General features: G+C 45.6%; 1 protein-coding gene across 11 annotated transcripts in view; it reads left to right on the forward strand.

The window, feature by feature from the left end:
- KCNT1 (potassium sodium-activated channel subfamily T member 1) overlaps nt 1-25307 on the forward strand; it is a 61398-nt gene that overhangs the window by 11089 nt on the left and 25002 nt on the right. For 6 of the 11 annotated variants that reach the window (XR_015745440.1, XM_087944250.1, XM_087944244.1 and 3 more), the window contains exons 3-8: nt 16870-16911; nt 19497-19576; nt 22436-22532; nt 23250-23309; nt 24360-24408; nt 25148-25207. Coding sequence is in view for 10 of the 11 variants with exons in the window: in XM_087944250.1 (XP_087800376.1) it covers nt 16870-16911; nt 19497-19576; nt 22436-22532; nt 23250-23309; nt 24360-24408; nt 25148-25207 (388 nt within the window). In the remaining variant the exon portion in view is untranslated. Of the gene's footprint in view, nt 1-9928; nt 10259-16869; nt 16912-19496; nt 19577-22435; nt 22533-23249; nt 23310-24359; nt 24409-25147; nt 25208-25307 lie in introns of those variants that run through there. The other 5 variants (XM_087944247.1, XM_026686645.2, XM_087944248.1 and 2 more) reach the window with 4 other exon arrangements.

The following is a 25307-nucleotide window of genomic DNA, read 5'->3' on the forward strand; positions in this document are numbered from 1 at the left end:
CCTCCAGCGATGAAGCTCCCACAACTTCTGTTCCATGGGTGGATTGTTCTCCCTGTCAGAAAGTTTCTCCTTATTTCCAGGATGAATTTCTCCTTGGTCAGTTTCCATCCGTTGTTCCTTGTCTGGCCTTCGGGTGCTTTGGAGAATAGCTTGACCCCTTCCTCCTCCTCTCTGGGGCAGCCCCTCAAATACTGGAAGGCTGGTATCATGCCTCCCCTGGTCCTTCTCTTCCCTAGACTGGCCAGGCCCAGTTCCTGCAACCATCCTAATCATCGCTGTGGTTAGGGTTAGGGTTAGAGTAGAAAGAAGAGGGAAGCTACCACAGAGAGGAAGGGGTCAACTTATTTTCCAAAGCACCTGAAAGCAAGACAAGAAGCAATGGATGGAAACTAATCAAGTACAGAAGCAGCCTGGAACTAAGGAGGAACTTCCTATCAGTGGAGCTAATTGTCTCATGGCGAGTTGGCCGTGGCAAGGTGGCCATAGTGAATATTGGCCATGGCGAATTGTGGTAAGCCCCTGGGAAAGCACCTCTGAGAGAGACAGGGGGGTCAGTTAAGAAAAATGAAATATAAATAAATAAAAAGTTCAACCCAGCAAATCACATGACCACAGGGATGCAGCAACGGTTGTAAATGGCGACCGGTCGTAAGTCTCTTTTTTCGTTGAACGTTTGCTCAACAAACGGCTATAAAATCAAGGATGACCTGCAGCTTCAGTGAAAACTGCTGTGTCTTTTTAAAAAACAATTGCTCGAAGTGAGCCCTCCAGCTGATCTCACCCTTTCTCCTCCTCCCTCTATGTGTGTGGGAGGCGGCATGATTCCCATTCAATAGGCACCTGCCTGGGTTAGGTGGGAAGAGAGACACCGAGAAGGCCTGAAATGCAACCACTCAGGAACAGCAGGCCGGCGACGGCTCATTAAACGGCACTTCATTGTCTCCGGGCGAAGCGTTGAGGCTCTTTGCGAAGATCAATGCAAAAGGGGCATTTAGCGAAAAGTCTGGGAAACGGTGCTTTGATTTGAGGCAGCAGGAATCTCAAGTGGGGGCCAGGGGGGGAAAAAGAACAGCTCAGTCCTTCGGGTTACATCAAGCATGAAATTACTGCTCAATTCCCTTTGGTGACTTAGAGCAGAATGAGAGAGTCTCATTTTAAAGTTGACAATACAACACTGCAAAAAGCAATCGTCCCCTAATCATCTTCGTGGCTCTTCTCTGCATTCTTTTCTAGAGTCTCAGCATCTTTTTTACATCCTGGCAACCAAAACTGGACACAATATTCCAAGTGTGGCCTCCCCAAGGCCTTATAAAGGGGCACGAACACTTCACGTGATCTTGACTCTGTCCCTCGGTTGATGCAGCCTAGAACTGCGTTGGCTGTTTTGGGTGGTGTGGGATTCTCTGCTGAGGGTCACTTTTGATTGCAGAACAAGGTTCTAACCGGTGCTCATTTCTGTGATTTTGCACCAAGCAAAAACTTTGTTCTCCCCAGAGCAATAAAAGGTGATTTATTTATTTTGTTTGGCTTGGGCTGCCCCCAGAACTTTTTTTTGGGGGGGGCACCCAAAAAACCTTCTTGGGAAGGGAAACGAAAAGTACATTTCTCTTTCCTTCTCTTGAATGAGAATGGTGGAAAGGTGGAAAGAGGGCCACTAGGGGACGCTCGTGCAATGGCTGAGCTGCAGGTTCCTATCCTGATTTCTTTGAACACACACACACACACACACACACACAGAGACAAAACCACCTTGGCTCCACGCCGGCCAGGAGTCACCGGAGCTTGTTGGGATTATCAGCCAAAGAATCTACTGCAGACCAAATCTTCTCTCTGATCATTTTTGTAAAAAACGACTTCGATTAGTGGCAGCAGCAACAACAGTGAGGATCTTGGGGGGGGCAGAGCTGACCTCCCTGTGGTTGAAGATGATATAATTATCACCCAGTGAGCTGGTTTTGTCTGAAGATTGTTTCAGCCATTTGTGCCTTTTGCCTGGTGATGAAGAGGACCTTAATTGGCACCTTCTCCTCCCATGAATTCATCTTGCTGGGTGTGTGTGTGTGTGTGTGTGTGTGGAGTGACTTGAAGCACAAGCTGGCATTGTGCAAAAACTGTATACTGGTTATATCGCAGGGAGGCAGTGAAGAAACACAGAATAATAGGTTGGAGGGGCTTTGGAGGCTTCTGGTCCAACCTCCCGCTCAATAAAATTGTTAACGTTGCATGTGAGAATACGTCAGGAAAAATTAAGTAGGGAGAAGATGAAAAGCTTCCCTGGGATTATATGGCAGGCCATGGATGAGGAAAAAAGCCAGTTATTATCCAACTTAGAAATAAGAAGTAATTATAGGGCTCCATTTGTTCATTTCTGCCACTAAAGGTAGAAGACATTGTACATTTCATTTCTATTTACTCCTAAACATACATACTCCTAAATCTCGTCGTTCAACTCTCTGAATCTCTCTGTTATTAATAGAATAACAGAGATGGAAGGGACCTTGGAGGTCTTCTAGTCCAACCTTTTGCTCAAGCAGGAGACTCTATCCCATTCTGGACAAGGGGCTGTCCATTCTCTTCTTGAAAACCTCCAGGGATGGAGCCCCCACAGCTTCTGGAGACAACTTCCATTCCACTGGTTAATGGTTTTCACGGTCAGGAAATTTCTGTCTTAGTTCTAGGTTGGATTTCTCTTTAATAGCAACAGCACTTAGACATATATATCGCTTTCCAGGGTTTCTCTAAGCGGTTTCCAGAGTCAGCCTCTTGCCCCCAACAACCTGGGTCCTCATTTGACCCACCTCGGAAGGAGGGAAGGCTGAGTTAACCTGGAGCCTGGTGGGATTCGAACTGCTGAACTGCAGGCAGCCGGCAGTCAGCAGTACTGCCCTCTAACCACTGCATCTCTGTGGCTCATGTTTGCTTTCCAAGCCCTGCCATGATGCTGCAGCTCCTAGAGCATCTCTCTCAGAAGACCTGGTGAATCTGTCCCATTATTTAGTTGCCTTCTTGTTGGTCCAAATGACGACTCCTAATTCCTTGGCATTGGCCATTCGTAGTGAAGCTGATGGGCCCAGAAATCCATACCACCTCTTGCCAATGCTGTAGAAGAAGCCTCTGGTTAGTGGCATCCTGCCATAAGTAGAACGGTCTGACGATCCGGGTAATAGTGGAAACCAAGGGTTGGAGATTCTCCCCCTGCCTCTTGCAAAGCTTGGCTCGGAACAGGCGAATTGCAACGAGGCGGAAAGACGTGTCACCTGCTCAGAGCAGCAGAAAGGAAATAGGAGGGAGTAAATTGGTTGTAGCAGATAGAAATATATCAGTGGTTTTCAGAAGCTGCAGAGGCAAGCGGTCCGTTCTTCTAGATGGTGGGATTCGAAAATGTCTCAGCTACAGGGAGAATATAGCAAGGGGAGACGGGTGATTATAGCCACTCTTTGGCATTCCATCTTTCCCCTTATTGACAAACAATTCTTCAGTGGTTGTGAGAGGTTGTGTATCTGGGCTCTGGGCAAACTGGAATCTGTTCCTTGAGAAGGGAAGGGAAGCCTCTGCTGACTGGGGATACCTGAATCCAGGGTATCAAGTTGGAAAAAGAAGGATTAAGCCACAATTTTGCCCGAGAAAAGGCTTCTGATTTAAGGAAACAGAATTGATCCGTGTAAAAATGTCCTCTCTTTTTGTTTCTTGTTACTGGCCAGCCTGGTTAAAACCACGGATTGTACGTTGGATAAGCAATATTGCAATAATTCAATTAAATGGAGTTCAAAGGGTTTAATTAATTCCTGCAATCTCCCAGCAGGACAGAGAAGCAAGCAGTTTTGCCCAGGGAATCTCTGCATTATTATCTCACCAGTGAACAAAACCGTTCAAAAAGAATCATTTTTTTCTTCCCTGCTGGTGCTATTTGTCAAGCAGGAAAGTCCTCAAACTTGGAATGGAAGGAGTTTTACATCAGAATTTGACCCAGTTTAGTATCGACCGTCCAATTTCCTCCCTCCCTCCCTTTCCTATCGCTGGCTGGGGAAGGAATGTCATCTAAGCCCATCTGGGTAGAGGAGACTGGACTCTGTGGACTGACCTCCTGCGGATTTTCAAGAGACCCGGCACCTTTTCCTACCTTCTCTCCAAGGTCCCATTTATAGCAGTTGTCTGCCATGGTGGCTGCTTGACTTGTGTGGTCCTATAGGCAGGAGAGAAGGAGAACTTGTGTTTGGGGCACAGGGTGCAGGTCGAGAAAGGCTGGAAAAGAGAAAGGGATTTCCTACAGGGGGCAGAACCTGGTGCCGAACTATAATTCTCAGCACCCACAGCCAGTAAGGTCCAGTGCTGAAGGATATTAGGGTTGCCTTCAGCAAAGTTTGGAGATTTCAGTGGTTTTACCCCTCTGGGCAATCAAGAAGCAAGTTTCTTTCTTTCTTTCTTTCTTTCTTTCTTTCTTTCTTTCTTTCTTTCTTTCTTTCTTTCTTTCTTTCTTTCTTTCTTTCTTTCTTTCCTTCTTTCTTTCTTTCTTCCCTCTCTGCCTCTGAATCCTTCCTTCCTTCTTCTCTCACTCTGAATCCTTCCTTCCTTCTTCTCTGCCTCTGAATCCTTCCTTCCTTCCTTCCTTCCTTCCTTCCTTCCTTCCTTCCTTCCTTCCTTCCTTCCTTCCTTCCTTCCTTCCTTCCTTCCACAATGTTTTTTAGTTAGATTACAAAATTCTACATTCTGTTTACCTTTACATAAAACAATTCCTTGTACACAACTTGGAGTGGTTTTAAGCTTCACCCCTTTTCTTCCCCTGCAGTCCTAACCTGAGCTTTGAAAACCCCACCAATATTATCCTCCCCATTTCGGCTTCCTTTGGCTGCTGGGTTTCTTCAAAAATACACAAGGGAATTGCTGACTCACTCAAAACCATTATGCTTTTGAGGTTGGCACTTGCTCCTGGGTTTCTCAGCAGGCCAGATTTTAAAATCCCTGTTTTTAAAATCCCTTGTTTTATTTATTATTTTTATTTTTATTTTTATTTTTATTATTATTTTTATTATTTTTATTATTATTATTATTATTATTATTATTATTATTATTATTATTATTATTATTATTATTATTATTATTATTATTATTATTTCTCAAGATGAGCTAGGAAAGAATTCAGCCTTATCCCAATGTTTTCCCTGGTGCACGTTGAAGTTGACAATATCTAAAACTGGCTTATTTCAGAGTAAAGCCTGTATTGCTGATTTCTGAGGACTCTACCATGATCGAATGCTGGCTTTCTAAACCATTTGGAATGGTTGATGGCTGGTGGTTGCTATTAGGGTTAATGGGAAAACTAGTTTGGTTTAGTGGTTTAAGGCAGCAGGCTAAAAAGTGGGAGGTGGTGAGTTCTAGTCAGGCTTTAGGCACGAAAACCGGCCGGGTGACTTTGGGCCAATCCCCAGGGCCCGTGGCCTTTCGAAAACTCACCCTTGGGTAGCATGTGATTGGTGCCTGGCTCCTGGTTTTTCCCTCCCTTCTCTCCCCCTCTCCCTTCTTTCTCTTCCCTTCTTTGTGACCCCTGACTTCCTTAGCCTTCTCTGCCCCTTCCTTCCAGTTTATTTTTCCTGCCCATTTCAGCTTCTGGCTTCTGGGATCCTGGAAGCTGACAGGAGGCCAAAGAGAGGAGAGAGGCTGGTGGGAAACATTCATTAGACTAATTGCTGTGCCGAAGTCCTTTTGTTTGCTTGTTTGCATCTGATTTTTGGAAAATCTTTAGCCACAGAGCTTGGAGAAGGCCACTGGCAATGGGCCGGCATTTGCTATCTCTCCAGATAACAACTCAGCTTAGAATCCAGCACTTTCACACCATCCCCAATGTAGGCTGTTTTGCCCCAGCGGGATAATTTTCCACAAACAAATTTATTATCATAGCATATTTGCAAACATTTTTTTTTCCTCTCCCGTTGGACGTTGTCAAATACAGATCATCCTTGATGTACAACCACAACGGAGCCCAGAATTTCTGTTGCTGAGCGAGAAATTTGTTCATTTGAGTTGTTTCCCCTTTTTATGACTTTTCTTGCCACTTCAGTTGAGGGAATCGCTGCAGGTTGTTAAATGAGCGACACGGTTGTTAAGTGAATCTGATTTCTTCGTGAAGTTCACTTGTCAGAAGGTGGTGAAAATTGGTCACCTGACCTGAGCCCAGGACATGGCAACCATCCCAAGTGTGAATCCCCCGTCAAGCATCCCCGTTCGGTAGGGATTCACACACGGCCAGTGAAGGGCAAGGAAGAATCCTTCCTCTTTGCATTTGAAGAGAAGTCCGTTCATTTGCACTTCAAAGAGCAATTCTGTGATTTGGAACCCACGGAAATCTCCTTCCAATTGTTCCCTTTTCTAAAGTGTGCAATCTCTGCGGCGGATAAAAAATGATTTGTGCTTATCATTAAAGAAAACAAAAACTAAGGAGAAATTTCCTAACAGTGAAAACAAACGAACCAGTGGAACAAGGGCTTGCCTTCAGAAGTTGTGGGAGCTCCATCCCTGGAGGATTTGAAGAAGAGACGGGACAGCCATTTGTCTGAAAGAGGTTTTCTCCTTGAGGAGGGGGGGTTGGACTAGAAGACCTCCAAGGTCCCTTCCAACCCTGTTATCCTGTTATTCTTATGAGCTGAGCATTAATCAGGGAGAAAGGCCAGCTGCCTGCATTCCTGTTTCTTCAGAAGTCTAATCTTTTATAGCCCTTGAGTTGGGGTCGACTGAATCATCTTATTCTAAACATCTCTTTTTTATATCCTAAGAGCCATTTATTCTGCACTTCAGGGCCAGGATACCAAATTATTATTTGGAATATAACCAAATGAATCCTAAACCTTCAGAAATGGTGCGTGTTCCATCATTGGAGGCTTTTAAGAAGAAACTAAACAACCATTTGTTTGGAATGGGATAGGGTCTCCTGCTTGAGCAGGGGGTTGGACTAGAAGACCTCCAAGGTCCCTTCCAACTCTGTTATTCTATTAATAACAGAGACATTCAGAAATTTGAAGCAATAGATTTATGAGTACGTCTCCAATCGAAATGTATAACCTTTAGTGACAGAAATGAACAAATGGACCCCTGCCTGTACAATTATTTCTTATTTCTAAATTGGATAATTATTGGCTTTTTTTCTCAGCGTGGCCTGCCATATAATCCCAGATAATTTTTATCTTTTCCCTACTTAATTTTTCCTGACTATTCATACATGCAACATTAACAATTTTCTACTGGCAATAGCTTCTGCCGGGGTTTTATTCCCAAATGCTAGCAAGAGGGAATGGCTGTGCTTTCCTTTGTCTCACAGCTTGAAGGAGCTACAAATTCTGCAGCCTTGGCAAGGAAATCAAACAGGGAGCCAAAGATCTGGTGGATGAAAAGAGTCGCTTGCTGTTAAGACAAGGAATCAAAAAAACCAACAATGTGTTTGTCAGTGACAAACGTTTTAGCAGCCCCTTAGATATTGGAAGGCTGCTCTCCTGTCTCCCCTGGTCCTTCCCTCCCCTAGACTAGCCAGGCCCAGTTCCTGCAACCATCCATCGCATCTTTCATCCTCCAGCCTCCTCGTCCTCCTGGTGGCTCTTCTCTGCAACCTAGTCCCCTTAACTGTGCATCGTAGGGTTTAGAATAATCACCGATGATCATCAATGCTATGATGAAGCCCCAGACCAGGCTCTTGTTCTTCTGCCTCGCACACCCTGCTCTTTCTTACCACAAGCTGAAGTGCCATTGCCCAACTTCTTTCAGCCTCCTTGAGTCGGTTGGGCGCAACCCAGCTGTGGAATTCCAGAGGGTTCCTGGAGGGACGGGGAGGCATCTGTTTTTGAACACATTTCAGCATCTAAATAGTTGTTGACTCAGAAAGGACAGCTGAGCTTCCTCCATTTTTAATCCGGCATGCCATTCCCCAGCGGATTCCAGACACCCCCCCTGAATCGGGTGGGTCTCCTGGGTTGGTTGAACCTACCTAGAAGGGGGAATCAAAGGATTCTTTGTGGGGTGACTAAGAAAGCTCGGGTGGCCAGAATGCTAGGGGGGCTTCAGAAGGTCTCATGTCTCTCTTGGACAAAGGGTTGGCTTCCATTTGTCTACAGGTGGTCCTCGACCTACAACACAATGGAACCCCAAATTTATATTGCTAAGTAGGAAATTTGTGAAGTGAGTTTTGCCCCATTTTATGACCTACCTTGCCGCATTCCTTAAGTGAACCAATGCAGTTGTTAAGTGAGGAACACGGTTGTTAAGTGAATCTCATTTCCCCATTGGCTTTGCTTGTCAGAAGGTCGCAAAAGTAGATCACATGACCCCACTGGACACGACATCCGTCATAAGTGTGAGTCGGTTGCCAAATGTCTGGATTTTGGTCACAGGACCATGGGAATCACCCAAGGGTTAAATTTTTCTCCCCTTATTTTCCTCCCCAAAAACTAAGCCCGACCACATAGTTTAGTAGCGAAGCACAGGGATCCAGCTAGTATATTTATGACAGAGATATATCTTCCAATCCTTGAAAGACTTTCCCAGGAAAGGGGGCCTTAATTATTCTCCAAAGGCCTGAGGGCAGGACCAGAAACGATGGGTGGAAGCTGACCAGAAGGAGATCCAATCTAGGAATAGGGAAGAATGTCCTGATGGTGAAAACGATCCATCAATGGAACCGCTTCCGTCCCAGAGTCGTGGATGCTCCAACACTGGAGGTTGTCAAGGCTGGACAATCATTTCTCTGGGGTGGTATAAAGTATCTCCTGCCTTGAGCAGGGGGTGGACTAGGAGACCTCCAAAGTCCCTCCCAGCCCTACGATTCTAAGAACCTTCCTCGCCTGTCAATTATGTGTCAAAGGAACAAAGGCCGCTGTCCAGGGTGCTGAACATCGTTTCTTCTTTATCCCTTTGCATTTTTCTCCAGCGCTGAGTCAGGATGCTCTGGGCATTTTCTGATTCATGGCTTCATGTTTCAGCTGCGATCCGGTAGTGCATCATTGTATTCATGCAGCAAGTTCCCCAACTACGCTAAAGATCTAAAAGAAAACAGGCTGAGCTTAATTAGAACCACTTTGGCATGCCCTTAATCTTTTCTCTTATTCTGTAGCTGTCAAGGTCCCAAATCAAGAGTGACACATGAGTTCTTTATTGTTTCACACCCATAGACAAAAGGAAATGGCAAAGGATCTTCTGATTGATCGGGGTTGGACTAGAAGACCTCCAAGGTCCCTTTCAATCCTATTATTCTATGTTCTATTCCACAGGAATCTCTCCAGATTGGCAGCCTCACTTGGGAAAGACTAGATAAGGCTCAGGGGCACTTGGGGCCGGGTGGGGTGAGTCAGACCCAGCCCATTTGCGACCACGTAAGGAGTCCGAGCTACTTCCCTGCTTGACTCCTCCTTCCAACTGGGATGGTTGCTCTCTCTCCAACAAAGGCCGACTAACAGAGAAACGCTTCCAACCCAGCGGGAGGGCAAGAAATGCCAGCCGGAAGGGGAAGAGGCCTTATTAGAAAGCCCCCTTTAACTCGGCCTCTCAGAACCATCTTAAAGAATTCATAAGCCGCAGGTCTATGCTAAATATTTCATCGCGAGGGAGAGGCAAGTGGTTTGCTTGGTGCGCCGTTGGCAAGCGTGGGTTAAATGACCATCTGCCAGCAATTGGAAGCCAGTGCCGGGTGAAGCTCCTTCCAATCAGACTTTGCAGGAAAGAAAGAAGGAAGGGGGAGAGAGAGAGAGAGAGAAAGAGAGAGGAGCCCAGGAACGTCGCCCATCATTCCTCTCACTGATCATGTGCATGAATCCGTTGAGCCTCCAGAAACGTTTTGTGCCCCTCCGTCGCTGTGCTACACGGAGAGGGATGCAGCCCTGCCTTCCCCACTAGCATGGAGCCTCTACAAGACGGGGCTTGTTCCACTGCGCAGCTGTGTTGGGGTGTGTATAGAGGTCTGGAGGTGTATGTGTGCGTGTGTCGGAGAGCCGGGAAGAGAGAGACGATGGTCCATGCCTCCATTGCTGAACTCCACAGCCCAGCATTGCGATGAGTGGAAGGCAGCCTGGGGAGAAAAGTAAAGAGAGGAGCCACCCTCCTTCCCCAGAAAAACCCCACCGCTCTACAAGATGGCCAGATCGAAGCTGAAGAAATCTCCCTCCGACAGCAATGCGCATCAGAAAACCATCCCTCCCTTGGCAACAAGCGAAGATGTGCCAGGCATCAGCCCCCTGTTGCCTGTCCGGCGGCTGGGATCCGTGGGGAGCGAGATGGGACACAGGTACCGAAGCAGCCCGTGAATGCCTCTCGGCATGCCAAGGCTCCCCCCCGCCACCCTCCCTCCCCCCCCCACGCCCGAGCGAATTGGGCAGCATTAAACAAGGAGCAATCAGGAAGGCTCCCCCCCCCTCCAAAAAAAGGAGGCTGAACATAGATGAAAGACTGGGAAAACAGGAAGTGCCTTGTTGGATAAACCGCCCCTGAATTGCTTTCACTGGGTTTTCCCCTCTTTCTTTCTTTCTTTCTTTCTTTCTTTCTTTCTTTCTTTCTTTCTTTCTTTCTTTCTTTCTTTCTTTCTTTCTTTCTTTCTTTCTTTCTTTCTTTCTTTCTTTCTTTCCTTCCTTCCTTCCTTCCTTCCTTCCTTCCTTCCTTCCTTCTTTCCTTCCTTCCAGGAGCTTCCTGCCTTTGGGAATTTTTTTTAAAAGGTGGGGGAGAGGCACCCAACAGAGGAATCCTTGTGAACAGAATCATCCTCATCGTGTGCGAGTGGGACCTCAGCCTTTCCCCGCCCAAGTTGATTAAAAAGCTGAATGGTGAAAGAGGGAGAAAAGGAACCGTGGTTTGTTCTCTCTCTCTTCCCCTGATCTCTCAGCTGGTGCTTTGATGCAGCATCTTTGCCAATGGGGGGGGAGGTTGAAGCAGGCCGAAGAAGTCCTCGCTTTACACAAACCCCTGCTGGGACCCAGGATTCCCAGCCTTTGGCCGGGCGGTGTGAGAGGAGGGCGGAGAAGGGAGCACTACCAATCCACTGCAGCTGGAGCACACTCACAAGGCACAGGGACGCAAGAGGGAGGCAGGCCCGGCGTTTTCTTCGAAAGAAGTGGCGTGTGTGTGCCGGGTGTGTGTTTTATTTTGGTCGGCCTTTCAAAGAATATGCAGCATGGCTCTGGAGGCGCAGAGCAGCGAAGGAATCCTCCTCCGTGCTTCTTCTGCCCTCCCTTTTTCTCCTCCTCTGCTCTTCTCCATTCCTGCCTCCTGGCCCCCCTCCAGCCTGCTCAGCCTTCCCCTCCCCCACCTCCCCTCCCCCACCAATCCTTCCCACGCCTTCATCCCACACAGTAGGGCTCTGTCACACGCCGAGGTGTGCACTGTGCTCGTCTCCCCCCCAGTTGCGTTGATGTCAAAAGAGGATGTTGCTTAACATCCCCCCCCCCCCGCAGTGTTTGCTCCCCCCCTTCTTCTTTTGAAGGGAGGGGGAGATGAATCCCTCTGGAGCAAGAGGGGGCTCCTTTCCCCCCATGAATGTTTGGGGGAGGGGAGGTACGGCGGTGCTGCTAGCAAGATAAAGGAGGATGCCAGAAGCACCTAGGCCTTTAGCAATCTTGGCCTTTGGTGTCGGTAGAGACTTCGTAGCCCTTCAGGTGGATCCTCCTTTGTGGAAGAGAGAGTGGATACGATGAAGAACGGTACTTTCTCTGTTTCTTTTCCTTGCGTTCTCCAGCCAGGTTGGTGTTTTGCATTAGGAGGCATGTGCCAAAAATTGAGTTGGGTAGAAAGTTGGTTTGAAAACAGAACAATAGAATTGGAAGGGACCTTGGAGGTCTTCTAGTCCAACCTTCTGCTCAAGCAGGAGACCCTCTACCATTCCAGACAAATGGTTGTCCCATTATTTCTTAAAATCCTCTGGTGTTGGAGCACCCACAACTTCTGAAGGCAAACTGTTCCACCGATGGGTAGTTCTCCCCGTCAGGAAATTTCTCCTTAATTCTCGGTTGGCTCTCTCCTTCGTTACTTTCCATCCGTTGGTTCTTGCCTTGCCTTCTGGTGCTTTGAAGAATAAGGTTGACCCCCTCTTCTTTGGGACAGGCCCTCAAATATTGGAACATTGCTATCATGTCACCCCCTAGTCCATGATAGCTCCTTGGACTTTGTTCTAAGCACGTCTGAATGGGGTGTTGCAGGAGACAGACTTCCATTGACTCCCATCTTAGATCCAGGTCCTTCCTGTAGCTCCATTCACCAGTAGCAACTTCTCCATGCAGTGCCATGATGTCCTGTTACCAGGTCTTCTCTTTGGATGTTTTGGTGTGGCCACAGAACAGGAAGCAGAGGAATCTCGCAAGAGATTCATAGCCCAGTAAAGAGTCACTTGCATAACAAGCATCCTGTTATCTGGGTCTCAGATCCGTTAACCACCTTTGAGCCTAAAGTGTTGTGGGAATCCTATCCACGAGTCTGCATGGTTAGTTGATGGTTCAGTCCGTTACACAAACTCAGAGAATTGGACCAAAAGAGTAAAACCTTTGCCAAGTTGAATTTCATTCCACTCTTCTTGGTGGCAGTAAGAAGCAGCTGGCTATCACCTTCTTGCAAATCCAGCCTACAACCCTGAGATTTCCTGGTACCTCATGAAAACTCGATCCTGCTTAGCTTTTTGAGGTTGGTTAAGGTAGTTCCGGTGATGGCTGTCTAGTTGGGACAATTGTCGGCCTGACTTATTTTCTTTTTCTTTATCTGGAGGACTTTATTGTCCGTGGCATAGAGGATGAAACCTGTTCTCTGTGCTGATGTTGTTGGACACAATCCAGCAACATCTGGATGTGCCACAAGTCTCTGTTTGCTGCTGAATCATGCATCTGCTGAAGCTGGAACAAGCTTCTGCAAAAAATAAGGGGATTGGAAGTGGCAGGGCTCAAGCAGAATCAATACTGAGCTGTTCGTCTTCCAAGAAATACTTCGCTCATTCCGTTCGAGTATCTTAAGAAAATAACAGAGCTGGGAGGGGCCTTGGAGGTCTTCTAGTCCAACCCCTGCTCAGCAGGAAACCCTATGCCATTTCAGACAAACGGTTGTCCAATCTCTTCTTGAAAACCTTCTCTTCTCTTCCTTCCTTCCTCTCTCTCTCTCCTTTCCTTCCTGGCTTTTCTTTGAAGACGTTTCGCTTCCCATCCAAGAAGCTTCTTCAGCTCTGACCAGATGATGAGGAAAGGAAGGATTTACATTCCTTGCAGACAGCTGGTCATTTGCATCCTTTTAGAGGGTCATTGAGGCCACTTGGAGGTTTATCTGTGTCCTCTAAAAGGATGCAAATGACCAGCTGTCTGCAAGGAATATAAATCCTTCCATTCCCCACCATCCTGTCAGAACTGAAGAAGCTTCTCGGATGGGGAGTGAAATGTCTTCAAATAAAAACCAAAAAGTCCAGTTGCCTCTTTAAAAAGGCACTTTTGGGACAACCAGGACCTGGATGACCGGGAATCTCCATAGACATTCCTCACAGCCAGTGTTTCAGGACTGCAGTTAGTTTCCATAGAACCAAGACTGGACAAATATAATTAAGTCTGGAAAATTAAGAACGGCTTAGTTTCAAGGTTTATCAGCTGACTTTAAACCACTCCTCTGTGATTTAAACTTCAAACAACTCTCCTCCTCTGAATTTAAACCACCACATGCTAAACCAGAGAACACGTCCAAGTTGTTTGCAGTTCTGGGTGAAACCTGGAGGGACAAGCCATCATCGGCAGCCTTGACCCTTGGTGGATGGAGAGAATGGTTCCTCCCATGTGAACGGACCTAGAAACTCTGTCTAATTAGAAGACGTGGCAATGATTCAGAAACTGGTTTCGGCCCCGGCCTCGCCCCTCCTTGAAACTCGGTGCAAGTTGGTTGTGCTTTTTGGAAGCTTTGGAAATGGTGTCACTTGGGCAGGAGAGAAGAGGGGGCCGGACTGAATGGACACCTCCGCAAGGTATATAACGCATACCTGCTGCCAACCGGTGTATAGAGGTTACTCTCTCCCGCCAGAAAGGGAAGAGAAAGTAATCTTTTCTGAATCTGGGAATTTGGGGAGTTTCTGTGGGATTCTTTTTAGCTTACCGGGAAGGCCTCTATACTGGGGAGGATAATGTTGCTATTCTTTTTAGATTTCTCCTGTCCCTGTCAGAGAAACCCATTGATTTTTCAGATGTAACATCCTACAAAAGACACATTAGCTGTGAACTGCTGAGCTGTGCAATTTCACAGCCAAGGTGTATTGCTTTCATTTGGACAAAAGCATAGAGCAAGAATGAAACCTCCTTTCGTTCTGGAATTCAGGATAATTCTTGGGCAGCCCTGTGACATATTTCCTTCCTCCTTCCTTCCCTCTCCATCCATCCATCCTTGTGCTACCAAAAAAAGAAAACCATAGTTAGTTCAAAACCTAGTTCAGACTAGGATGGAAGCACAAATGTTATTAAAGGGGAAGTTAAAAGAAGGGACCATTTTGCGGTTGCCCTACACTTCTATTTTTTAAATGAATCCTTTGAGCCCCTGAGAGCAGTGGGATTGTGTGGCATCCACTAAAGGCACTCAGGGCAGAGTCAAAAGTCCTCCAGAGAGACATCCCACGACCTACTACAACTGGGAAAGAAGGCACTCTGTTCAAGACATAAATCGTTCTGCAAGGCTCTGGGTCGAAAGGCCTTTTAAAAGAGGCGTCCTCTCCTGCAGCATCGAACAAAACTTTGCAAGCATCCAAGTGGAACATGGAGCAGGAGAGCCAGGCTGGTCTGTGGCAGCCAAATTCCAGAATAACAGAGTTGGAGGGGACCTTGGAGGTCTTCTAGTCCAACCCCCTGCTCAGGCAGGAAACCCTATACTATTCCAGACAAATGGTTGTCCAGTCTCTTCTTGAAAGCCTCCAGTGATGGGAGCATCCACAACTTCTGGAGGCAAGTGGTTCCACTGATCAATTGTTCTGACTGTCGGGAAATTCCTCCTTCGTTCTGGGTTGCTTCTCTCCCTGGTTAGTTTCCATCCATTTTCTTCTTGTCCTGCCCTCGGGTGCTTTGGAGAATAGCTTGACCCCCTCTTCTCTGTGACAGACCCCCAAATATTGGAAGATTACTATCATATCTCCCCAAATAGATTCCCAGTACAAACTGATTGTGTGGGCAAAAGCGACATTGTGGGGACCCAGCAAAACAAAAGCTGCTGCCCTGGCATGTCTGTGTTGTGGTTCAATGAGACGTGGGGAACGACGCTTGAGAAAGGGGCAGCCGTGGCTGCTTCAGTCCCTTGAAGACTCTAGGACGGTTCAGAAAAAAAGAATTGCGGGGGGGGGACATCCTGTATTTGAAGCTGGAAATGTTCCCATCCTCACCCTTCCAGGCGCTCCCGCTTCTGCTGAGCTCAGCTTGCAAAGAGTGCCTTGCATAACCCTCTTGTGTTTTTTTTCAAAGGCTGCTTAAAATTTCCCGTTATCTCCTTCCTCCCAAGAACGACCTCTAGGTGGTTGGAAACTGAATTATGATTTAATAATCATCTTTGTGGTTTGAACTCCCTCTGCCCTGAGCCACTTAGCAGCAAACCAAGCTTTTCCGGATTTCTGGTGTGCAAATTCATTGGGAAACCCCCAGAAACGTCCAAGTGTGAAGTCTGAGCGCAGCATTTCATCCAGGGGAAGCGAAGGGCTGTCCCAGAAATAACACAATTGTTAAATAAACACACACAAATGGACGTGCTTCTAAGAGGAAGCTCTTGGTTCTGGGGTGGGGATCTTGCAAACGAGCGCATGCTAAATAAACTTGCTCCTCTGTAAGTTATCACAGTTTTACATGTTTATTTGCAAGGAAGCCTCACTGCACCAAACGGAGCTGATTTGTAGTTCGAAGCGTATAAAGCAACACTGCAAATTTTAATAGAGTTCACTTAATGACCAATCTAGATACGCACGCATAAGTAGAGAGAATGGCTTTGCACTGCTCCAGAGTTCTTCTTCCTGGTTGACCAGGAGATTGAATTAAACAAGAAAGAATTAAACTTTTTCTAATTTGGCATCGTTCCTTTCCCTTGTGGCTTGCGCAGCTTTTTGATCAGTTCACAAGATTCCTTTGGTGGTTGGCTCTCAAAAGGAGCATTTCGTGTCAAACTCAACTCCTGAAGACTTCATTGGGGTGTTCATGGTTCCACCTGTGTTTCTTAGTACAAAGCTGTAGACCCTGGTCTTCTTCTGGGAAACTTTCTCGGTGCCCCAGTCTGGCCTATAATTTCCTAATCAAAATATTTCCTTTCAAAATATTAGCCAGCTTAATGGAAGGGGAAGCACAAAGGCTTTACCCCGTTTAATAATACATGGCTTTCTTAATAATACGTCTCTTCAAAGTAAAGTAGGGAACCTCGCAGTGTTTTTGAATTTTAGACTTTGGTACATTCATCCTTAACTAGCTACAGGCAGTCCATGACTTATGACCACAATTCAGCCCCAAGTTTCTGCCGTTAAGTCAGTTTTACGGCCATTTTGCTACCTTTCTCTGCCACAGTTGTGAAGCGAATCACTGCAGCTGTTAACTTAGTAACATGGTTGTTAAGTGAATCTGGCTACCCCATTGACGTTGCTTGTCAGAAGGTCGCAAAAGGGAATCCCGTGACCCCAAGGGGACACGGCAACCGTTATAAATACGAGTCAGTTATGAATTTTGGTCACATAAAAATGCTGCAATGGTCGTAAGTGTGAAAAATAGTCCGACGTCCCTTTTTTCAGTGCCCTTGTAACTTTGAACGGTCACTAAACAAACCGTTGTAAGTCAAGGACTGTCTGTATGCTGCAAATGTCCAGAAATCCCTCTCTCTTTTTTTGTTGGTATGTGTATATTTTTTTCTCTTAATATTCCTTATGCCCTGTGTTCTTAGGCCACATAATGAAGATTTCAGCATGGATTCCTCGCTTTCACAGTAAGTTAGCTTCAAACAACTGCATGCACTGGGCAATGTGGCGTTGGTGCTCTGGGAAAGGATGACTCGCAGCTCTCCTTACTACTGAAGACTTAAGTTGGCTTGAAAGTTGGCTTCCCTTTGCGAGAAACGAGCATGGTGGGAAACGTAGTTCTCTGAGAAGATAGATATTAGGGCTTGTAGCGAATTCTGCTCACCTCTGGATGAAGTATGTGAAGTATTTAGTTCAACAGATAATGTTCAGTTAGTTATAATCGCTCTCTCCAGAATTTTGATGATCAAAGGACATCAGGATGATGGCATTCCTATTTTCAATCTCTGTCAGTTTCATATATTTTCATCGCTGATCCTTTGTGTCCTGTTTGTTGTGTTTGCTAGGGGAAACAATGTCCAAGCATTCGGTATTGAACTAAGTACACAAATTTACAGTCATTTGATTCCCCCCAACCGAGACCTTTTTTATGTGGACTGTCTCCTAAAATATTGATTGCGGTGGATGTTTTCCTTAGCTGAGAATGATTGCAGAACTGAAAGAATCACTGGAAGAAGAATAAGGTTAAGAAAGGAACTGCTTTCCACACTTGATCAAGCAATGAGGACGATGTTCAGAGAGTTTTTAAAACCTGCAGCTAAATTCATCAGGCATTCTCAAGGATTGTAATTGTGCTTTCTGGGGGAAATCACCAGCAAATGGCAGCTTCCTTTCTTCGAGCCCAAATATAACTATTCTCTTTGTTCCATTTTCTCCAAAAGGCAGTATTCTTGATTAAAAATGGATGAAATGGGAAAAAAGCAAAAACGTTGCATTTCTAATCAAGTTCCTGTCTCTGTTTTTCACCGCTAAACTCAGCGTCTTCCATTCTGTTTTGCCTATTTAAAACGTGTGTGTAAAATGTGTTTTCTTAACACATATCCCTTGCTAGTTTTTCTCTAATGTGTTTGGCGTGCAGAAGCATATTTTGCTGTGGACTTAATGGACTCATTCTTACACATATTTTGTGGTGGTCTACAGAGAAGTTGAATCAAACATCACTTAAAGATCCCTAAGGGACGTTCATACAACATACTAAATTCAGTTATGGTTAACCTCGGTTGGTGGGTTGTGATTTTTCTAGTGCAAGCCCAGCTTATTGAGAGAGGGCGTTGCTTTGTGTGAGCCGAGAGATCTAGTAACTAGGACTGAGTGTGCGGAATGGATGTAAGCTTTGGCGTTCATCGCACCCTTGCAAAAAGTAGATGTCAGTGTGCAAGTGTGTTCATCAATTTTTAAAGCAGGAAGGCCTTAAAGTACGAAGAGCATATTTCTCTTCCTTGTCTCATCCAAGAGGAGTGAGATAATCTTGCTGTATTTGCAAAACTGTCTCTCGAGCCCTTTTGAAACTACTGCTATCTGTATGCATTCAGGTTTTCATCCTGGTGTGGAAGAGGAGAGAAGGGGAGGGGAAGAGGAGAGGACAGGAGAGTAAAGTAGAAGATAGTGGAGTGGAGTGGTGTGGAGTGGAATGGAATGGAATGGAATGGAATGGAATGGAATAGAATAGAATAGAATAGAATAGAATAGAATAGAATAGAATAGAATAGAATAGAATAGAATATTTGGTCAAGTGTGGTTATAGAATTAGAGTTGTAAATAAGGGATGGGGCATGACTTTTCCCCTCCTATTCATAATGCCACTTGGGAATGTTCAGATAAATGAGTGAACCACAATTCAAAACAAAACAGCTTGTCATATCCTGAGAATTCTTAACCAAAACAGTTATTTGCATTGTTTTTTTAAAGTTGATTTATTTTCCTTGTCTTGCGATATGTGTACATTTTGATCATAACTAATGAGCTTGTGTTCCATTTTGCACTGATTAAAAAAACAGGCTTTCTTTTTTCTTTCAAAGAACTATTTTTCTCTCTTGGTTGTTTGAACACCACCGTTAGCAAAGATAACAATGATTGATCTTCCAGATTACTCAGAAATTAAAATGTAAAAGGTGTCATGGTGCTTAGCTCTATGGAACATCTTTCTTAAAGTTCTAAGTACCACGGTGCATTTTTTCCTCCACAAAAATTGCACAATGGTCAGATTTGAGGCTTTGTTTAACCAAGGTTTTGCATCATTTTATCCCTTTTTTTTAAATGTCACAAATGTTGGCGTTCCTTGGCCACACATACCTTGACAATGTTCATCCAACGTGTTATTCACACCATGTGCTCAGCTGGGTTTATTTAAACTTGGTTAGATTTTTTGGGGGTGGGTGGGAGGCTCAGTTGCTGTGATTGGGTTCATTTATAGTTCAGAAGCCCAGAATGTGGGTTAACTAAATTACCAGTTGTGTAAATAGAGCCACTTACAGCGTCTTTCCACCTGACTCCGTTTTGCCTGCTGCCCTCCCCAATTTCTCATCAGTGTTTGAACTCAGAAACGTTTTGAGAGAGAATGGCTAAACAAGAGTGTGAGAACGAGGCATCTCATCCTTTGTACCGGAGCAGATTCAATCTCGCCTCCGTCACTTGAGACAAAATGTCCAACGACACAATTGGGATCTGAAAGGAAATCTCACTTGTTCTGATTTTCCCCTTCTTGTCCTGGCAGGGTTGAAGTGGAGTTTTACGTGAACGAGAACACCTTCAAAGAACGTCTAAAGCTCTTCTTCATCAAAAACCAGCGATCAAGTAAGTGTCAAACCAATTCACGGTGCATCAATCATCGATGATTTAATTTGCTCCCCACAAACCTGAATGTGATTTGTTTGGGTCTGAGTTAGTGTCAGGTCCAAAGCCAAGAATGACATAATTCTTCCAAGCTGAGTTCTTTATTGCAGTGGCCCCAAACCTTTTGGGCACCAGGGACCAGTTCCGTGGGGAGAGGATGTGTTCTGTGGACCGGAGGAGCGTGGTGTCGTGGGCTGCTTGCATCCTGCGTGTGGGGCTCTTCGCTTGTTTGTGCAGATCGGTTTCTGGCATGCTGCAACCCAGTGCCAGTCCACCGACTGTGGGTTGGGGGCCCCTATTTTATTGTTTCACACCCATAGACCAAATCTTGCCAGACTGAAGACTCCACTCTATGTGTTCTAACCCAGTTCCCCAAACACAACAAACCCTCCGATGTGAACTCGAAAGGGTTCCTTTATTAGGAAATGCCGGCAGCCCAGCCAAAAGTTTTCCCTGCAGGCTGACAAGTCCATCTGGCCGGAAGATGAATAGTTGTCTGCCGCATCTATTTGTCTCCGCCCCCTGCCTTTTATCCCCAGAGCTAGGGTGGGGCTTTGCTAGCAGTGGTGGCTCTTTCGGCCAAGGACCGGCCCATAGATTTCCACTGCTCTCCTCTCCTCTGCCTTCTGTGAATCAGGCACTGGACCCAGCTGTTCCTCCTCTTCATCAGCCACCTTCAGACCTGGGGGCTGTTGACTCTCCATCTGAGGGCTGACGGACAGCCTAGGCTCTGCCCCTCTCCCTCTCCCTCTCCCTCTCCCTCCCCCCCTCTCTCTGCCAGCTCCGTTCCCTCTTCCCCCTTCGGAGCTCTCAGGTTGCCTTGATGCTGATCCTGACTCCCACGCCTCCTCCTTCTCTGATTCGGCTGCTGGAGCGGCTGGCAGCCAACAGGCCACAACGGTTTGTTTCTACACTCTGGGAACTAACAGATAACAGATAATCAGAGTGGAAGGGACCTTGTAGGTCATCTAGTCCAACCCTCCCGCCCAAGCAGGAGAGGAGCTATTTTTTTCACACAGGCTACATCCAGGCTGAGTTGTCTCTTACTCTTCCGGGATGTAGCCCCTACCTCCTGGGGTCCACCTCCTCACCAAGTTAGGGTGTCTTGCCAAATTTATTGATTTGATTTGGAGACCGGCAACTTCCAAAAGGCATCAACACCTTATCTCAGGGGTCCCCAACCACCGGTCCCGCGGACCGGTACGTCGCGGAACAACTCCTACCGGGCGCGGCTTGCTGGCGCCATCTTTTTTCATGAAAAAGTGCTTCCGGTGAGCTTTTCCAGGTAGAAAGCTCACCGGAAGCACGTTTTCATCAAAAAGATGGCGGCGCTAGCGCTTCGGTGAGCTTTTCCAGGTAGAAAGCCATTTCTACCGGAAAAGCTCACCGAGCGCGGCGCATCTTTTGATGAAAACGTGCTTCGGTGAGGTCACCGGAAGCACTTTTTCATCAAAAAGATGGTGGCGCCCAGCTGATGCCGGTACCGGGCCGCGGCGTCAAAAAGGTTGGGGATCACTGCCTTATCTGAATTATTTTCCAAGCCCTGACCAGCCCCAAGGCTTCTCATCTCGTGTTATAAGCCGCCGTGTCCTTTCCAGCTTTCTTTTGTGGCATCTGCCATGAAGAGTCTTGGAAGAATGACAGCTTTCAAAACGAGCACACGTGTGCGTCTTTCGAACAAGAGATGCTACCAAAGATAGATGAGAGAGCGAACTGACAATCACACTTCCATCAGGACATTTGGAGCTGATCGAACCATGGGCTTTTTAAAAAAAATATATATATTTTTTTAAAGACTCGCTGTCTGTTTTGCGGGGATGAAAAAGCAGCTTTCGATTGCCAGCATGTGGATTTTTTAGTTTTATTTTTCTTTAAATTAGAGAAAATTGCTGGAGAATTAGAAAAAAAAAAAGGGTGGGCGGGATGCTAAGGAAGATCCGTCTGTCTTTGAAATGTGAAAAGCGTTTGATTTCTCGCCTTGTTGGAGGCAAGTACTGCCAGATTCTGCCAAGGGCCTTAATTGATATTTTTTAAAAAGAAGCAATCAATCCTTTAATACAAAATGACTCATTTACTTTCACAGTTCCCTGCTTATGAATTTGAATTATTGGTTGCCTTGTTTCGGATTTTAAGCTATTTTTCTTTCTGCTAGCACTCAGTTTTCCGGGGATGGATGCTGTTCTCGGAAAATGCAATCCTGCACCTGCAAAGTTTGGTTCTTTTCGGTGCCTTCCAGTTTTCCACTGAATTAAAAAACGAGTCCTGCCTAGCCACAACATACTGGCACAAAATATGTCTAGGGGTTGATTTCCCCTATTATCACTGCCTGCCAAATTCCTTCCCTTGCTTTCTCAAGACTGAAAGACTCGTCTCTACTTTGAGCTCAGCTTTTCCTCGTAAAACAGACTTGCATTCTTCTGGCAAGGAAGTAGTTTTGTGTGTTGCAGCAACCCTGTTTTTTTTAAAAAAAATCTCCTTCAATTTGGAATTTTCTTCATTTTCTTGTTCCCCATCTCTTCCACTGAGATTCAGCTGTTGCATGCTTTGAATGAAGGAGGTTTTTTTAGAGCCAGGTGAAGCTCCGAGTCACTTTTGCCTAAACTGGGTATGATAAGTGGAAATTGGACTTCATGGTTAATGAAAATAGTGGTTACAACCCTAAAGTTGCTATGCTGGTGTGGTGGGCTGGCAGGATCTAGATCAGGTCCCCTAAGTGCAGGGATTTTTCCACCGAGCTGCACTTATTTTATTGGTGCTGGTTTTAGTTATTATTGCTGTGGTGATTTGCCTAACGACATGGATCTATTCTCTTTATGTCAGGCCTGAGGATACGTCTGTTCAACTTCTCACTCAAGCTTCTCACTTGCCTTCTTTATATTGTCCGCGTTCTGCTGGATGACCCAAAACAGATAGGATGGTGAGAAATTCTCATTTACAACAGTAGCAATCGCGATATCACTTAGATTTCTACAGATTGGGAGGGAAGGGCATATTGGCTCCCATTTGGTTTGCATCACCCATTGGATTTGGATTGTCGGTTGGATTCAGAAAGATTTGAAAAAAATGGAGATAATTTGGTTGAATCCTTTTTTAAAATATATATATATATATATATATAAATTGGAAAACATCTGAGGCAGATGACCAAGGCATATCAATCAGTCCTCAGTCTGATTCAGAAGGTTAGTTTGATTCAATGAATCGCATAGGGGGAAAAAAATCTGCTGCAAACTCCTTATGGGCATTGGGAAGGGCGTCCGGCCAGTAAACGCTCAGCTCCATCCAGTTGTCCCAATTCTAACCTGAATTAAGGGATTGCATTTGATGAATGGACTTGCTCTCAAATGGAAACCCACACCCACCCATTCAAAACTTCAGCCGGCCCTATTAGGGGACTGGAATAAAATCAAGATATTGTTTTTGGAGCTGATCAGAATTAAATCACCTTATTTATATAAGGCATATCTCCAGCTAACCCTCCCTGTGTGATTAAACATTGTATAAAACATCACCCCCAAAGTTTGAAAATGGATTATTGTTAATTGGATAAACTAATTATTCATCTTTTAGTCTATCGACCATTTGCTTCGACTGAATTTTGCTTCTAAGCGCCTCTTCTTTTCTTTTCATTCAGCTGGGAATGTGAGAAACACATCTACTCCGGCTTGAATCATTCATCATCAGAAATCAACTGGTAAAGGGGTTGGCAGCTTTTCTGAAGGTTGTTGTTGAGCTTCGGTTTAACAAGGAGCCAGTTTAATTTCTGGGTGAAATCAAGCATGAAAACCACCAATCTTCTAGAAGGCAGGCTGCTAAGATAAACATCGATTAAAAACCAAAAGAACATCAAAACAATGCACAAACCCACATTTGTTGGTCCACCTCCGTTGCCCTTATATGATGATGATGATGATGATGACGATGTCTCCTTAATATCTCTTCCAAGGTCCAAGACACTCTATCCCAAGGGTCTTCCAGCTTGGCAAGTTTAAGACTTGTGGATTTCAACTCCCATAATTCCTGAGCTAACATGACTGGAAGAGGAATTCTGGGAGTTGAAGTCCACAAGTGGGGGCGTGCATAAGCGCACCAACGTGCCTACCGTCCCTGTCCTATTGTTTCTCTTATTCTTCTTTTATTTTTCTTATATGTACCCATTTCATGTATTCACAACTATGTATACACTTATACTTATTATCTTGTAAACAATTGGCAAATCAAATAAATAAATAAAATAAATAAAATAAATAAATAAATAAGTCTTAAAGTTGTCAAGTTTGAAGCCCCCTGCTCTATCCCATCTTCATCTTACCTTTGATTTTTTTTTTCTGGGTAGGTGGGCTTCTCTCTAAGGAAAACCTGGCTTGTGGTCCCCACCCATTTTATTTATACCTATGAAGACTTTTAAATGCCCCTTGGAAATAGATTCTAGATGGTGCTTTAGTTTGCAACAGGAATGGTCTCTTTTAGAAGAAGGAGAAGGGGATTACATAGGCAAGGGGACCTCATAAATGCAAGAAAATATTCATGGATACACCGGCAGTTGTAGGCACCCTATTGACTAGTCCAACTATATCTATTTTGCAGCATGTTTTGATGCATATTTTATAGCCTGAATCAAGGACATTGGAGATTTGCAAAATTTGAATGACGTGCTATTTCTTGATCTGGTCTGTTTCTTGTTTCCCAATTAAGTCTTCTTCTGGTTGTGGTTGAGCTTTTTTTCTGTAAATATTCTCTACAGGGATCCCATTTTGTGGGTAGATCGAAACAAGCCGTTGTGGGCAATACAAGTAAGTGTGATTGTGTGTTGGTGGAGCTGAACTTACAAAATTTATAGCATCCTATTCAGTGGTGGTATTCAAATTGTTTTACTACCAGTTCTGTGGGCATGGCTTGGTGGGCGTGGCAAGGGAAGGACATACTGTAAAATCCCCCTTTCCCTCCCCACCCCACTAACCTGCTTTCCAGCTCCCTTCTCCTGTGCAGGGCAACCAAAGGAGACCCAGCCGATCAGCTGGGACTTTGATGAGCTGGGACTCAGGAGGCAGCAAATAGATGGGGGCAGGGGTGGGATGCAAGCATTTTTACTACCGGTTCTGCAGGCGTGGCTAGGTGGGTGAGGCTAGGAGGGCATGGCCATGGGTCTGGGTGGCCGTGACTTCCTCTTTTTTTGCACACACACCCACCCACCCCCTGGGCCTCAGGGAAGCCTCCTGGGTGAAGCAGTAAGACAGCCAGGGGGATCCTGGCACAGCTGATTGTCAGAACAGCTGATCGACGGGGAGGAAGAAATACTGCTTCAACTGAACCAGTAGCTGTTTTTTTACTACTATTGGGCCGAACTGGTAGAATACCACCACTGGATGGGGGCGGGGCCAGAGGTGGTATTTACCAGTTCTGCGAACTACTGAAAATTTCTGGTACTGGTTCTCCAGAACCTATCAGAACTGGCTGAATGCCACCTCTGATCCTGTTCCTCTCCCATCCTGGTCACTTATTCCCTATCTTTCTATCTTCTTCTCCTTCTAGGTCAGTGTGGCCATCATTAGCTTTCTCGAGACAATGCTTCTGATCTACCTCAGCTACAAGGTAAGAAGGAAGATGGGAGGACATGTTTTGGCCTGCAATCAGACAGGACGGGACGGGGGGAAGTGTTTTCTGTACATGGTTATGGATCTGACAACCTTGA

Source organism: Notechis scutatus, chromosome 15 (assembly GCF_049901735.1).
Source record: "Notechis scutatus isolate UNSWTSFEM ecotype Mainland chromosome 15, rNotScu1.2, whole genome shotgun sequence".
In the NCBI taxonomy this organism is placed as follows: domain Eukaryota; kingdom Metazoa; phylum Chordata; class Lepidosauria; order Squamata; family Elapidae; genus Notechis; species Notechis scutatus.